This window comes from Pan troglodytes, chromosome X (genome assembly GCF_028858775.2).
Source record: "Pan troglodytes isolate AG18354 chromosome X, NHGRI_mPanTro3-v2.0_pri, whole genome shotgun sequence".
Taxonomy (NCBI): Eukaryota; Metazoa; Chordata; class Mammalia; order Primates; family Hominidae; genus Pan; species Pan troglodytes.
In genome coordinates this window covers 83570198-83587090 of record NC_072421.2, presented here as the reverse complement: position 1 = coordinate 83587090, position 16893 = coordinate 83570198, and the positions used below count along the sequence as shown (strand labels likewise).

The 16893-nt window shown below is 37.8% G+C and overlaps 1 protein-coding gene across 10 annotated transcripts in view; it reads left to right on the top strand.

Moving 5' to 3' along the window:
• The window catches only part of CHM (CHM Rab escort protein), a 187764-nt gene that overhangs the window by 126996 nt on the left and 43875 nt on the right, over positions 1-16893 (top strand). For all 10 annotated transcript variants that reach the window (XM_024353228.3, XM_001146272.5, XM_063804190.1 and 7 more), the window contains one exon: positions 9761-9838. In XM_024353228.3, the coding sequence (XP_024208996.1) occupies positions 9761-9838 (78 nt within the window). The remainder of the gene's footprint in view (positions 1-9760; positions 9839-16893) is intronic.

Here is a 16893-nt window from a genome sequence, read left to right as displayed (position 1 = left end):
AGATAGCCATAATTTGCTAGGTACTCTGAAGACCACTATTCCCATGGTTATACTTCCTTTGAGTTTTTGCACTATCTAAAATGAAGTCACACATAATCCATTTAACATGTACAGACAGAATAAACATGTACTTTCTTGAGAGAAAATAATGTGTAGAAGTTGAGGGATTATTTTACTCTTTGTAATAATTTTTGCAATTCAACAGGAATTAGAACAAGTCTTAGAGTAACTTTGATCATCTGATTCTGTTGCTTTCCTTCATAATCCCAAGAAAGATAATACTGACAATGGGGCAGGTTGGTATGATGGTTAACAGAGAAACCTCTGAGACCAAATCACTTGGATTTTTACCCCAGCAATACCATTTCCTAAATGACCTCAAGCAAGTCACTTGACCTCTTCCTCAGTTTCCAAATCTGTGAAACCCTGGCTTATAGGATTATTGTAGGATACAATGTGTTAATACATGTAAAACATCTGTTGTGTAGTAAGCACTCAATGCTAGTTGTGATTATTATTTGTATGGTTGTTGTTGTTGGCTGTGTGCCCCAAAGAACAGTATGTAGCCAATAGTTATTTCCCCACATGTAATTCCCTACTTCTCATGTAAATGCCTCCTATTTGGGTTTTGAATACAGCTCTCAAGAACTCCCTACTACTGTGCTTCTTACCCACTTACAAAAGATTTCCACTATTGGGCCGGGCGCAGTGGCTCACGCCTGTAATCCCAGCACTTTGGGAGGCTGAGGCGGGCGGATCACAAGGACAGGAGATCGAGACCATCCTGGCTAACACGGTGAAACCCCGTCTCTACTAAAAAATAGAAAAAATTAGCCGGGTGTGGTGGTGGGCGCCTGTAGTCCCAGCTACTCGGGAGGCTGAAGCAGGAGAATGGCGTGAACCTGGGAGGCAGAGCTTGCAGTGAGCCGAGATCGCGCCACTGCTCTCCAGCCTGGGCGACAGAGCGAGACTCCATCTCAAAAAATAAAAATAAAAATAAAAATAACAAAAACAAAAAAGATTTCCACTATTGCTCGTTGACACCAAGTAATCCTTACACCCCCAACCAAAACTTATTTTTTTTAAAGACTATCGGAATGACTGATAAGAATAGCATACAGAGGAGTCTTTATATCAATACTCATTTTGTGTCGCACTTCTTACAAATCACTTTTTTTTTTCACTTGGGCATAAGATACATGAAGAAAATACAGAGGTGACAGAGAACAAATGCTGCCATTATGAGCTACACATAGCTTCCCTTTCTAACAAAGACTGGTATGGGGGAAAAACAAATGAGAAGCAATATGAAAAATGTATGTGCACATGTAACCATATACCTTTCCAAGAGCACAAAATACTTCTTATGTTCTCATTTAAAATTAAGAGGATATTTAAATGAATTATCACAATTCTGTCTCATTATTAAACTTCTTCTATAATATTTCCCATCATTCACACTAGTTCTTAACATTCTTTACATTCTTGTGTTTTTTTTCCATATAGTGTATATCCACTGTTAATAAATCATATTGTTGAAAATCAGGTAATTTTTTGATGATTTACTATAAGTAGTTATAGATGTCCCTGTATCTCGGCATCTATAACTGTATTTAAATGTATTTGAGGCCCCATTTAGCCTAAAAATACTTCATAAAATTAATTTTCAAGGAAAAGGATACTTAATATTATAAAGTAATAGTATATTTCATAAACATTATACTATTTCATAAAAGGAGGTCTTTATAGAAAATTACATTTAATTTTGGTTAAGTGGATTATTTAGGCTTTTGATAATGTAATAGCCTGTGGCATATTGTTTTATATATTTTTAACCTTTATATATTTTTAACCTTATACAGCTTCCAGTGGGTTCTGAATTTATTCCTTTGTATTTCTTGTAATGTGGAAAGACATTTAAAAGTTATTTTTCTCCAGTGGAGAATTGATTCAATAATATTAAGTTTTATCTAATGCTCTTTTTCTGTGTGTATATGCTTTATGGTTGAACATGTGGTCGATTTTAGAGTATTTGCTATGTGCAGATAAGAATATTGTATATTCTGTCGTTGTTGGGTAGGGTGTTCTGAATTCAGGTCCTCAATATCTTGGTTATTTTTCTGCCTCAGTAATCTAACACCATCAGTGGGGTGTTGAAGTCTCCCACTATTATTGTGTGGTTATCTAAGTCTCTTTGTAGGTCACTAAGAACTTGTTTTATGAATCTGGGTGCTCCTGTGTTGGGTGCATTTAGGATAGTTAAGTCTTTTTATTGAATTGAAACCTTTATCATTATGTAATGCCCTTCTTTGTCTTTTTTGATGATTTTTGGCTTAAAGTCTGTTTTGTCTGAAATAAGAATAGGATCCCCTGCTCTTTGTTGTTTTCCATTTGCTTGATGGATCTTTTTCCAACTGTTTACTTTGAGCCTGTGGGTGTCACAGCATGTTAGATGAGCCTCTTGAAGACAGCATACTGTTGGGTCTTGCTTCTTTATCCAACTTGCCACTTTGTGCCTTTTAAGTGGGACGTTTATCTTGTTTACTTTCAAGGTCAGTATTGATATGTGAAGATTTGATCCTGTCATCATATTGTTAGCTGGTTGTTTTGTAGACTTGGTTGTGTGGTTGCTTTATAGTGGCAGTGGTCTATGTACTTTAGCATGTTTTCTCTGCTGGCAAGTATCTTTCTTTTCCATATTTAGGTCCCTTGAGGACCTCTTTTAAGGTAGGTGTGGTGGTAACGAATTCCCTTAGCATTTGCTTGTCTGAAAGTATTTTATTTCTCCTTTGCTTATGACACTTAGGCTAGATATGAAATTTTGTGTTGGGATTTCTTTTTTTAAGAATGCTGTATATAGGCCCCTAATCTCTTCTGGCTTGTAATGTTTCTGCTGAAAGGTCTGTTGTTAGCCTGATGGGGTTCCCTTTGTACCTGATCTGCCCCTTCTCTCTAGCAGCTCTCAAGACTTTTTCTTTCATATTGACCTTGGAGAATCTGATGACTGTGTTTTGGGGATTGTCATCTTGCATACTATCTCACAGGGGTTCTTGGAATTTCCTGAATTTGTGTTTTGACCTCCCTAGCAAGGTTGGGGAAATTTTTATGGATGATATCCTCAAATATGTTTTCCAAGTTGCTTGCTCTATCTCCATCTCTTTCAGGAATGCGGATGTGTTATAGGTTTGGTCTCTTTATGTAGTCCCATATTTCTCAGAGGTTTTGTTCAGTTTTTCAGTTCTTTTAAAAAATTTTGTCTGTGTTGATTCGAAGCATCAGTCCTCAAATTCTGAGGGTTTTTTTTTTTTTCCCTCAGATTGGTTTATTTTGTTATTTATGCTTCCAATTGCATTATGAAATTCCTGTAGTGATTTTTTTTATTTCCAGAAGTTCTGTTTGGTTCTTTCTTAAAATGGCTAAGTCATCTTTCAACTCTTGGATCATTTTACTGCTTTACTTGGATGCGTTTCAACCTTCTCCTCTATCTCATTGAGCTTTCTTCCCATCCAGGTTCTGAAATATATGTCTGTCATTTCAGCCATTTCAATCTGGTTAAGAACCACTGCTATAGAGCTAGTGTGGTTGTGTGGAGGTAAGAAGACACTCTGCCTTTTAGGGTCGCCAGAATTGTATTTTGTTTGTTTTTTTCTTTTTTAAAAAACTTTGATTTTAAGTTCAGGGCTACATTTGCAGGTTTGTTACATAGCTAAACTTGTGTCATGGTGATTTGTTGCATAGATTATTTCATCACCCAGGTATTAAGCCTAGTACCCAATAGTTATTCTTCCTGATCCTCTCCCTCCTCCCAGCCTCCCTTGACCCATAGGCCCCAGTGTATGTTGTTCCCCTCTATATGACCATATATTCTCATCATTTAGCTCCCACTTATAAGTGAGAACAAGTAGTATTTGGTTTTCTGTTCCTGTGTTAGTTTTCTAACGATAATGGCCCCCAGCTCCATCCATGTCCCTGCGAAGGACATGAGCTCATCTTTCTTTATGGCTGCATAGTATTCCACAGTGTATATGTACCACATTTTCTTTATCCATTCTGTCATTGATGGACATTTAGGTTGATTCTGTGTCTTTGCCGTTGTGAAGAGTGCTGCAATAAACATTCATGTGTATGTTGTCTTTACAATAGAATGATTTATATTCCTTTGGGTATATACCCAGTGATGGGATTGCTGAGTTGAATGGTATTTCTGTCTTTAGGTCCTTGAGGAGTCTCCACAGTCATCCATAATGGTTGAACTAATTTGCACTCCCACCAACAGTGTATAAGCATTCCTTTTTCACCACAACCTTACCAGCATCTGTTATTTTTTGATGTTTTAGTAATAGCCATTCTGACTGGTGCTAGATGGTATCTCATTGTGGTTTCGATTTACATTTCTTTAATGATAACTGATGCTGAACTTTTTTCCATATGCTTGTTGGCTGCATGTATGTCTTCTTTTGAAAAGTGTGTGTTCATATTCTTTGCCCACTTTTTTAATGGGGTGATTTTTTTCTTTTAAATTACTTTAAGTTCCTTATAGATGCTGGATATTAGACCTTAGATAGATAGATTGTAAAAATTCTCTCCCATTCTGTAGGTTGGCTACTCTGTTGATAGTTTCTTTTGCTGTGCAGAAGCTCTTTAGTTTAATTGGATCCCATTGTTCAATGTTTGCTTTTGTTGAAATTGCTTTTGGCATCTTCATCATGAAATCTTTGCCCATGCCTATGTCCAGAATGGTATTTCCTAGATTGTCTTCCAGGGTTTTTATAGTTTGGGGTTTTACATTTAAGTTGTTAATCTATCTTGAGTTAATTTAGATATATATATGGTGTAAGGAAGGGGTCCAGTTTTGATCTTCTGCATGTGGCTAAGCCAGTTATCCTAGCACCATTTATTGAATAGGGAATCCTTTCCCCATTGCTTGTTTTTGTCAGGTTTGTCAAAGGTCAGATAGTTGTAGGTGTGTGGTCTTTTTTCTGGGTTCTGTATTCTGTTCCATTGGTCTATGTGTCTGTTTTTGTACCAGTACCATACTGCTTTGGTTACTGTAACCCTGTAGTATAGTTTGAGGTCAGGTAGCCTGATGCCTCCAGCCTAGTTCTTTTTGCATAGGATTGCCTTGGCTATTCAGGCTGTTTTACGGTTCCATATAAATTTTAAAATAGTTTTTTTTGTAGTCCTTTGAAGAATGTCAGTGGTAGTTTAATGGAAACAGCATTGAATCTATAAATTGTTTTGAGCAGTGTGGCCATTTTAACAATATTGATTTTTCATATCCATGAGCATGAATGTTTTTCCATTTGTTTGTGTCATCTCTGATTTCTTTCAGCAGTGGTTTGTAGTTCTCCTTGGAGAGATCTTTCACCTCCTTAGTTAGCTGTATTCCTAGGTAGTTTATTCATTTTGTGGCAATTGTGTATAGTGGTCTTTCCTGATTTGCCTCTCAGCATGACAGTTGTTGGTGTATAGGAATGCTAGTGATTTTTGTACATTGATTTTGTATTCTGAGACTTTGCTTAAGTTGTTTATTAGCTTAAGAAACTTTTGGCTGAGACTATGGGGTTTCTAGATATAGGATCATGTCATCTGCAGACAAGATAGTTTGACTTCCTCTGTTTCTATTTTGATGCACTTTATTTCTTTCTCTTGCCTGACTGCCCTGGCCAGAATTTCCAATACTGTGTTGAATAGGAGTGGTGAGAGGGCATCCTTGTCTTGTGCCAGTATTCAAGGGGAATGCTTCCAGCTTTTGCCCATTCAGCATGATATTGACTGTGGGTGTGTCATAGATGGCTCTTATTATTTTGAGGTATGTTCCTTCAATACCTAACTTATTGAGCATTTTAAACATGAATGGATTTTGAATTTTATTGAAAGTCTTTTCTACATCTATTGAAATAATCAAGGATATTGGCCCGAGGTTTTCTTCTTCTGTTATATCTCTGCCAGGTTTTGGTATCTGGATGATGCCAGGGTTTCCAGAATTCTTACGGTGGTTCTTTCTCGTCTGTGTGAGCTGGTGTTTAACCTCTGAAGTTGCCGGGTTTTTTTTTATATGGGTTTTTTGCTTTTATATTTTTTTATTTTTTTGAAGGTTTGTTTGTGGTATAAGTTGGGTTTATTTCATTGGCTTCCTTTCTGGGTACTTTCAGGTGGCCAAGGCTCAGCTCACCTGTCCTGGGCTGCATGCTCTAACCCTAGGTGGCTGGGACCAGGCCTGCTACTTTGTTCTGGTTTATTGAGGTCAAGCACCTGCTGTGCTGGAGAAGGTGAGGTGTTCCCATTCCAATGGCAACAATTCTTCAACAGGGGCTGCCAGCAAAACTGCTGCAATTGGGCGTGGGAGGCACAGAATGGGTGCTGTGGCAGCTGGGGCACAGGCAAGTGTACACTAGCAGGGCAGTGTTGGGCTCCATGGGTGACTGCAGCAATGGTATCGCTGAGGGAAGGGCTCCCAGTGTGTCAGTGGGACTGTGGTTGGTTTGTGTGTGCATGGGCGCTGATGTGGTGGTGGTAGATTCTTATGCATGTGGGCCCTGGCAGCGTGGCTTGGGGAGGCTGTAGCTGAGTGCGCACCGTTGAGGGGAGGCTGCAAGTGGATGCTCACTGGGGGAGGTTTGTCTTCAAAAATACTCTGATGGGAAGGTGGAGACTGTCAGTCAATGATCTATGACAGTGAACTCTGGCAAGGATTTTGTCAGGGCAGCCGAGGCTGTGCTGAAAGCAGGTGTGGCCAGAGGAGATATCAGCACATGGGGGTTTGTTTAGATCACACCGGCCCAATCCTGCAGGTAAGATAGACTTGCAATCTCCAGGTCCAGTTGCTCACAAAGGGTAAAACCACCTAGAGGAGCATGGTGAGCCTTGGGGGATGGGCTCTCTTGGTTGTGCTCCACTGCAACTCTTCCCGTGCCAAACCTTCTGGGCTCCAAGTATACTGGATTTCTGTCTCTACCAACTCTCCGAGCAATTCTCCTTGCCATCTCAAATGTCCATGGGGCTCATAGGGGCTCCTGCATCTAGCATTCCAGAGGTCCATGACAAAGGTGAACCATTCTATGCCTATTTCACTCACCCCTTCTTTAGGAGCCGCTAGTGGCCAGGAACAAGTTTTGGTGTTTGGCAACCCCATGGAGTCTTCTCGGCCTCCTCCCTTTTCAGCCCTGGGGCCTGCATTCTTTCTCCGTATATCCACTCTCAGTGCCTTCTTCCTGAAGATCTGTTCGCAGTATGCTTGTCTACTTGATTGTCTGGTCTCTCTTGGTGGGAGAAGCTTTTATTGGCTGTGTCTAGTGTGCCATCTTGGCTCTTCTCCTTCCAAATCATTTTTTCAAGGTTCCATTCTTTCCGCACTGTTTTGTAATGCCACTTCTGTCATCATTTCCATACATTCATGGATCTTTTTATTACTTTCCTATTGGTGCCATAACAAACTTAGTAGCTTATAACAACACAAATTTATTATCTTACCATCCTGGAGGTCAGAAGTTTAAAACTGGTTGGCAGGGCTGCATTTCTTCTCGGGCCACTAGGGGAGAATCTGTTCCTTGTCTTTTCTAGCATATAGAAGCTGCCTGCATTCCTTGGCATGTGCCCCACTTCCAACAGTGGGATCATTCTGACGTCTACTCCTGTCTTCACATCATCTTCTTTGACTTTGGCCTTCCTGCCTCCTGTCCTCCCCTCCCCTCTCCAGTCTCCTCTCCCGTCTCCTTTCTCCTTTCCTTTTCCTTTTTTCTTTCTTTCTTTCTTTTTTTTTTTTTTTTTTTTTGACAGAGTCTTGCTCTGTTTGTTGCCCAGGCTGGAGTGCACTGGCACAATCTCAGCTCACTGCAACCTCCGCCTTCCAGGTTCAAGTGATTCTCCTGCCTCAGCCTCCCAAGTAGCTGGGATTACAGGTGTGCACCACCATGCCCAGCTAATTTTTGTATTTTTAGTAGAGACAAGGTTTCACCATGTTGGCCAGGCTGGTCTTGAACTCCTGACATCTGGTGATCTGCCTGCCTTGGCCTCCCAAAGTGCTAGGATTACAGGCGTGGGCCCTGCCTCTTTCTTTCCTTTTTTTTTTTTTTTTTTTTTCTGAGATGGAGTCTCACTCTGTCACCCAGGCTGGAGTGCAGTGGCGCGATCTTGGCTCACTGCAATCTCTGCTTCCCGGATTCAAGCAATTCTCCTGCCTCAGCCTCCCGTGTAGCTGGGATGACAGGCATGCACCGCCGTACCTGGCTAATTTTGTATTTTTAGTAGAGACGGGGTTTCACCATGTTAGCCAGGCTGGTCTTAGAACTCCTGACCTCAGGTGATCCGCCTGCCTCGGCCTCCCAAAGTGCTGGGATTACAGGTGTGAGCCTCTGTTCCCTGGCCACTTCTTTCTTTTACAGACACTTGTGATTATGTTGCACCCACCAGAATAATCTCCCAGTCTCAAGATCAGTGCATTAATCACCACTGTAAAGTCCTTCTTACCAGGTATGGTAATATATTCACAGGAGCCAGAGATTAAAATGTGAGCATCTTAATGGGAGAGTGCATTTTTCAGCCTACCATAGTCGTCTTTCTGGACATTCCATTATTATTTTCCTGTGTTTTTGATTCATTCACCCTAAGCATACCCATTTTATAATCTCAATCAGATAGTTATACCATCCGAATAACATTTTGGGGAGTTTAATCCTATTTCTTTTGTCTGCTCACTCAAAGTAAGATGTGTTTCCTCATGTGTTGTATAATTTTAGATTATAAACTCATCATCTAGGGACTCTATCTGTGGCAATCTCATGTGGCCTTGGTTAGTCTTATTCCACCAGAAAGCTTTAGCCATTGCTTCCCCTAAGTGTCCAGGAGTCTACTCACTGACCCAGAACCACTTCTCATGATATTTTATATTTTATTGGCTAAGAGTTTCTTGTATCATATAGTGGTATAATTTCAAACCCCTAACATGTATGAGGGCAGACTACTGATAATATTAATAAATACACAGTGTAATCTTCCTCCATTCAGGGATCCACCCAAAGAAAAATGGGGTTTTTTTTGCTTGTTTTCTCCCTCTTTTTGTACGTGGATTTCTTTTCTTGGTTACCCTTTAACTGAGGCATAGCTCTTTAATAATCCAGATATTATAAGAAAATATCTCCTTTCCTACTTACTGCCTTGTTTGGATCTTAAGGCCTCTCCTCTCCTTATGTGTGCATTAAAACTTATGCACTTAGATTACTACTGAGATAGACACACTCCCTAGGGCTTCTGCTGCATTTACTCATGTTTACTGCTCTAGCTTTCAGTTCCCAGTTTAGTTTTGGCTACTGGAGATTTTGTTTACATTTATTGTAAGTAAAATATCTAGGAGTTTTCCAGAGTCTTCCCTGCTTAATTCCTCTTTAACACTTCTCAATGGTGATTTCTCTTGGGTTTGTCATACATGCATTACCTCTTGAAGCTGTTTGTGTTCTTTGTACCTTAGGTAGGCAGGAGTTGATTTTCGGGGGATAATTGGCTCTTGCTTAGGGACACTTCTGGTTTGCTCACAGTTCTAAGTGTCAGCATTGTATTATTATCAGTAACACCTCTACTGTGTCAAGATATTACTAATCTTGCCTCTGAGAGATTTTTAATACTATGATAGAGAAAATAATACATTATCAAAATGTTTTTTCTGTAATCCCAGTTATGAAGTGTAAAATACTTAAAAGAAAATACTTTTACCTTTATTTTCAACCCAATTACCCTAATTCTTATTTTTCTGTTCTCTTTCTAGGATGTGTGCCGTGTTTGGTGGAATTTATTGTCTTCGCCATTCAGTACAGTGCCTTGTAGTGGACAAAGAATCCAGAAAGTAAGGATGATATAAGTAACCTTCATATATATATATATGAATATATATATATATTCATATATATATATATATATGAATATATATATATATTCATATATATATATATGAATATATATATATTCATATATATATATATATATATATATATATATATATATATATATATACACATATCCCAAACACAAGTGAAAAATGCTGAAGTCAGTTTTAAGAAAAAGATTCTTCAAAGATCCTCCTTGGTATTAATAACATATCAACCTTGATTAAAAATAATTTGTGTTTAGGTCCTCCAGAACAAGAATAGTGAGTTCAGAATATAGAAACTAAATTAATTTCCCTGCAATATGCCTATAGCTCCTGGTCATCCAAGCTTGGAAGACAAATCATTTCAGCTGCCAGGGGGTGGGTGATGAGTGATGTTAGTTTTCCTTGTGGCCTTACCTCCTCTAATTGATTTTCATCAGATGACAACAAAGCCCTCTGTTATTGCATTTTTAAAAATGGAATTCACCTAAAGACTCATCAGATTAATCTCTGCTGATAATGCATGTCACTCCAAGAGAAAAGACTTTAATGAGTTTTTAGGTAGATTGTTGTCATAAACTATGCTGCCCTCTTATCTGAGGATAAATTTTTTACAATAGTATCAGGCCTATAGGCTGCTTTAGGATTGAAATAAGAATTTACCTTTTCTTTAAAAGAGCTGAACACCATCTGTTTACTGTGTATTTTATATTTCAGTTATAATCACTGGTCTGAATTACACTGGATAAAATATTCTTTGATTTCTGCCTTCTACACTGAAACTTAAATATTTTAGATCCAGTTTTAGAAACTATCTAAATTGCAATGTGTTTTTCTTTTTTTTACATGTTCTCAACAATCTACTGACCTGTGTTTCTTAGATGATTGTTTTTAGGAGTATATAGTTAAATAGTATTTTTGAGGTTATAAAACATTTTAATATTTGAACTGGAAGCTTAAATAATATAAATTTTAAGCTATTTCTTTCATTTTACAAAAGTTTTGTATTGTTTAAGTGGCATACAATGTCTATTAACTTCTTATAGACTAGTTGTAGTGAAAAAACTAGTATTTTGAATTACGGTGAAGAAAATCCTCAACTCTGGAAATATGTAATGCTTAGATAGTAAATTTGCTTTAGAAGAGTAATTCTGTAGTATAAGATAACATTGATACGTATTTTAAACGGCTTGTAAAGTACCTTTAGCACTTTTATAGAAGGATAGTACAAAATGAAACATGATAGTTTGCAGAGAAAAATTAATCCCTAAAGGCCCAGGATGTTAACATCTTGATTCATGAAGAACTCTGTTGAAGTTAAGGAATAGTTGTCTTTAGACTTCTAGAATCATTTTTCTTTGTGCATTCATTTTGCTACAAGAGTATGTTCCCATGACAGAAAGCCAGATAATGAATTGCTTATTTGGTGTTTATTTGCTTAGATTCTTTTACCCTTGGGGTCCCATTTCAGTCCCATGTGACATGAATAATTTGCATAGCTCATGTTTGTTTGTTTGTTTGTTTTTTAAAGGTATGCTAGTATAGTAATTGCCTTTGTTGAACTAAAGGCTACCTTTTCCTTACCTTTGACTTAGTTTTTATGACATGCTCTAAACAGAGGAGCTCTTTTTTATGATCTGGTACAGATTCCAGTTGCAACAGATAGCTGAAAGCTAATGGTCTAGAGACCAAATGAATCTCTAGATTGGTGGTTTTCAAACTTTAATGTGCCCCAAAATTACCAGGTAATCTTGGCAAAAATGCAGATTTCTGTTCTTCACCCTCAGAAAGTGAAATTGGTTAATATGCTTAGGGGGAATGCAGTAATTTGCAGTTTTAAAGAAAACCCCAAGTGAATCTAGTATAGGAAGTCCTTAGATTAGATAACACTGATCTGTAAGGTAAAATTGAGGGTTTAGTAAAGGGTACTGTGTTCCATGACAAACTGGGGGCTCTAGGTCTTAATTCAGTCTAAGGCCGTATCAATATGAAACTGCCAGATATACCAACAATCAAACGTGAATTTTAAATAGCAGGCAGACTGCTTCTAAGAATATCTTCATAGAAAGACATGTCTTGTTTTGTAACTTCTAAGGCATGAGTAAAGGTTGTGTAGCCCTTGAATGAGAGGAGACTTGGATTTCCACTAGTGCCATGAATGACAGTGGGCAAATCCTTTCCTCTGGACCGGATCCTTTATCTGTAAGATGAATGACATGGACTCTGCAGTAATCTCTGGATATCTTTCTAGATTTGACATGCCTTGGTTGAGTTCTTAGATAGTTCTTTGATAATGTTCTTAGAAAGTACTTGGCTTTTCCTTATTTAGAAATAAATTATCTTAAAGTATTTTATATGCTCAAATGTAAGCCATTCTCACATAATGCATAATCTTCAGTCCCAGTGAGAAATTTAAAAAAGTTGAACAACTTGGATGTGCCTGCTTTTATGAATATAAATTAAATAGCACACAGTCTTCTTGTGCTATTAATTATATTGTTATATTACTAGAACCCCAGTTTTCCAGTGAACATGATCTTCTTGTCCATCTTGTTTTTTCAGAATGCAATGATTTTGGATTCTGTATATGAATCTCTTCCTGGAAAATATATTCTAAGCTATAATTATTTATTTCTGTAACTTGCCAGTTTTTAAAACTTGACCTGTAATCATAGTACTACTGTCATCTACAATATTCTCACTATACTAAATTGCTTAAGTGATCTTTAAAAGTTTTAAGACTCAAGCAATACTTGAAAAGTATAAGTTCATATTTATACCTTCAGTAATAATTACCATATTTATATTAAATGTTTCCTCTTTAAACTAGCAAGTCAAATAGTCTCTATAAATAAAAGCTAGCATTGACTGAAGTTGGCTCAGGTCAGCGTATCTTTACCAAACACAGCTTTGCCATTCAAAATCAAACATACAAGAGAGATAACCAGTAATAGGAGATATTTTGTTAGGACTTGAACATAAAGTGAGGGATAGTTTTTTGAGGGAAAAACCTTGACATTGTATTAGGCAAATCCAACATACATTTCTTTTTAAGGATTCAAGGCTGGCTTAAACAATTGTTATGTTCTAAGTATAATTAGGGTACTCACTAAGGAATCTGCAAAGATTTGCATTTGTCTCCTTATGGTTTTAGTTTGCCTTTCTTTTCCTAGTTTTCTATATGGAACACTTGACATCCTCTCTCCTCTTTAGGACAGTTAAGAACTACTTATACTTTGAGTCAAAGTTCTGAGTTTATTCTGTGATCCCACAGACTACATCAGAACCCTCTGTCAGTCTCCACTCCCCACTGTCACATCCCCTCGTATGATCATTTTATAATTTCTGTATAAGAAAAGGCAGGATCTCACTGTTGTATCTCCAGAACCAAGGCAGGTTCCTAGTAGCCATTATACTGAATAACTTTGAGTTAAATAAATGATTAAAGATTAAAGACTGGCTATAACCCTTTTTGTGCTTTTCTTTGCACTCTCCGTTTAGGAAAACTGAGAGAGGCATAAGTGATCATAGCATTGAGTTTAATGTGGTGATTATACATCAAAACACTGTACAAACTTTGACCGAAGAAATAGGGCATTGAGGAGGCACACTAAATCATGGTATATGGAATATGTAACCAAATGCATACCTATTTTCAGCCAGGTTTTATTTTTCATTTTTGTTTGATTGGTTCTGCTTTCTTATTTGAGAGGATGTAGGTATGCATCAGTGGTTCTTTTCTAAACCTTTTCACTAAATTCTAATACTGCATGCTTCCGTTGACTGTTTTTAGAAAAACTGAATGTTCTAGTTGAACAGTTTTCTTTTCCTTTGCAGCTATGCTGACCAGGTAAAACTCCTGTAAATTAGATCTGGCCATTTAGTAGTATAGTATTTGATATATCGGTAGGGTAGAGATGGCCTTGGACTAGGACCAGATACATCTATAACCAATAGTTGTAATTAATTACTTCAGCTGCTGTTTCCTGTGTACTTCACCTGTCTCACTTACCAGCTTTCCTACTATGACTCTTTCTTGATGTCAGGAATATATTTTTCTGATGTCAGGAATATATATTTTCTGATGTCAGATATATTTTTCTGACTTTTCTTTTCTTTTTTTCTATTTTTGAGACAGAGTCTCGCTTTGTTGCCCAGGCTGGAGTGCAGTGGTGCAATCTCAGCTCACTGCAACCTCTGCCTCCCAGGTTCAAGCGATTCTCCTGCCTCAGCCCCCCTAGTAGCTGGGATTACAGGCCCGTGACCACGCTTGGCTAATTTTTGTATTTTTAGTAGAGACGGGGTTTTGCCATGTTGTCAGGCCGGTCTCGAACTCCTGACCTCAGGTGATCAGCCGGCCTCAGCCTCCCAGAGTGCTGGGATTACAGGCGTGAGCCACCACGTCCGGCTGTCTATGCCTTTTCTAGATACTTGGAAGTTAGTAATGAATAGAATGTGAGACCAAGTTTGAGGTGACTGACTGTTAATACCATTTGTCATTGCTGAAGCACTGATTTTAGCATGGCCTGCTTGCAAAATGGTAGTGGTCATATTCTGGATACTTAACGTCTGCCAACCCCCGTGCTAGTTGTTATGGGGATAAAGAAGTGAATGAAACATGGACCTTGCCCTTGTATACAAGGAGACTTCAGTAAAGAGTACAGCTCTAAAGTTAGATAGATTGGATTTGGATCCTGACTTTGTCACTAGCTGTGTGTACTTGAGCAATTGTTTAACTCTCTGTGACCCAGTTTCTTTATCTAGAAACTTGGACAATTGACTACACCTACTTCATAGGGTTATTATAAGTATTAACTAAATAGACAAAACTTGTAGAACCATTTGTTACACATTGTAAGTGCTAGCTATGTTAGCTAACAATAACTATTAATATAATTGGAGACCTTGGAATCCAGTGGTGGGGGAGACCTATTGTGAAGATTCTTCTGTGCTATGCTAATAAGGAATTTGGACTATAATCAGAGGTAACAAGATTAAATTTGCTACTTTAAGTTAGTAATTCTGGCAATGATTTGGAAGAAGCACTGTGATGGAAAGTGATTCTTTTCCTCCTAAATCAGAGATTCTGTATCGTTTTTTTCCTGTCTCTACACTATTCACAAAGTACGGAATACTTCATTAACCATCCATCCATTCACCCATCCATGCAACAAGTATTATTTGTTTTCTTTTTGCCAGGCACTGGGGATACAGCAGAGAATAAGACAATCAGGGTCTTTGTTCTAAGGAACTTACAGTCTACTGGGGGACATTACAGAACAACTAAATTTATAAGATAATTGCACATTGAGATCTGTTCGGTATGCAGATCTGGCCCCCTCCTTATTTAAAAAGCTTCAGTGCCTTTATATAATCTCAGAATAAAGTGTAAGACCTTTTTACATGACATATGACGGGTGAGACTCTGTAATCTGGCCTCTGTCTCCCTGTCTAGGCTCATCTCTCTTCCCTACTTGCTTTTCATTTTATTGTCACATAATACTGATCTGTTCATGGGTCTCTGTACCTGCTCTTCTCTTACTTGCCTTTGTAACCCTGCAAATTCTGCCCTTCTACCTGAGATATCTGTATCCTTATTTGCTTGCTTAACTGTATGTTATCCTTTAAAAGCAACAAATGTGTCACTTCCTCCAAAGAGCATTCCCTGATACTCCACCCCTCCACCATAAGATGAGTTAGGTACCTCTTCTAGTACTGTGTAATTCCCTATCCTTATCTTTTATCACTGGACTTTGCTATTGTCTTAAAATTGTCTCTGCCTGAATCTTCAAAAATTGTCTCTGTCTGAATCTTGTCCTTTAGGGCAAAACATTTTTATTCTTACCTCTTAGAACAGTGCTTGGCACATGGTTGTTATGCTATACATTTATGTTGAACAAATGAACTACCAATTTGCTAGCAGGTCATTATCATATTAGACATTGTAAGAGTCTAAGGCAGTATCAGTGGAGACGGAGAGAAGAGGCTAGTTTCAGGAAGTATTTATAAAGTGCAATCAAAATGTTATAGCAGACTAGATATAAAAAGAGATTTGAGGTAGGAAAACTGCTGATTATGCCATTGCCTGACATAGGGATTCCAAGGGAGTGGGAGCAGGTGAGGAGCCATGATAAACTCAGTTTGCAGCGTGCTAGTTTTAAAAAATGCTTGGCTAATAATAGTATATTATTTCCTTGAGATTTGGTAAGAGCAGGTATTAAGTTCCTCATGACACCCACAGATGGTAATGATGGGTGGCAATAGATGTGTTAATTCATTTGTGGTAATCATTACACAGTGTATATCAAGTCATTACATTATACACATTGACTATATACAATTTTTGTTTTTCAATTAAGTATTTATTAAAAGGGAGCTTGGAGTCTATCCAGAAAGTAGTAGATAATAGACAATTACAAATATGGATACAGAACTTAACAGAAGTCAGAGCCTAAAACTATAGATTTGAAGTTATTTGCCTGTTAATGGTGTTTAGAACTAGTAGAGTGTTTTTCACCCAAGAAAAATGAGTGGGAAGCATTTGAAATGGTTTTATGGATGAGGTGGCATTTGAACTAATGTGTTTGAGAAAGCTCAGAAGGGCATAGTGACTAGGGAAAATTATTTTGTTTTCTTCAGTGATTGAGAATCTTCTAATTTCCTTAGTACATTTTCCTTTAAATTATTCCATATGTGATTTCTGCTTTCTTTATCATAAAATTAGTTGGTATATTCATTCTGAAGATCACAGAGATTGAATACTTGTTTTAGTGTTATTTTTCTCTTCTGGGCCAAATTCCAGATTTTGAGTTTTCATCTTACTATTTTCTTCCTCATCATCATTTTGCTATCTACACACTTATATTGTTGAACCAATAACTGAATAACTTGTGATTTATTGATTTAGAAAGCTTAGCTCTAGAAATGTTCTGTCTGGCTTGAGTGTTCTGTATGGTCAGCTTGGTCATTGTGTCCCTGTAACTGGAGACACCTGTTACGTTCCTCCTCAAGTTACTATTTATGAGGCTCAG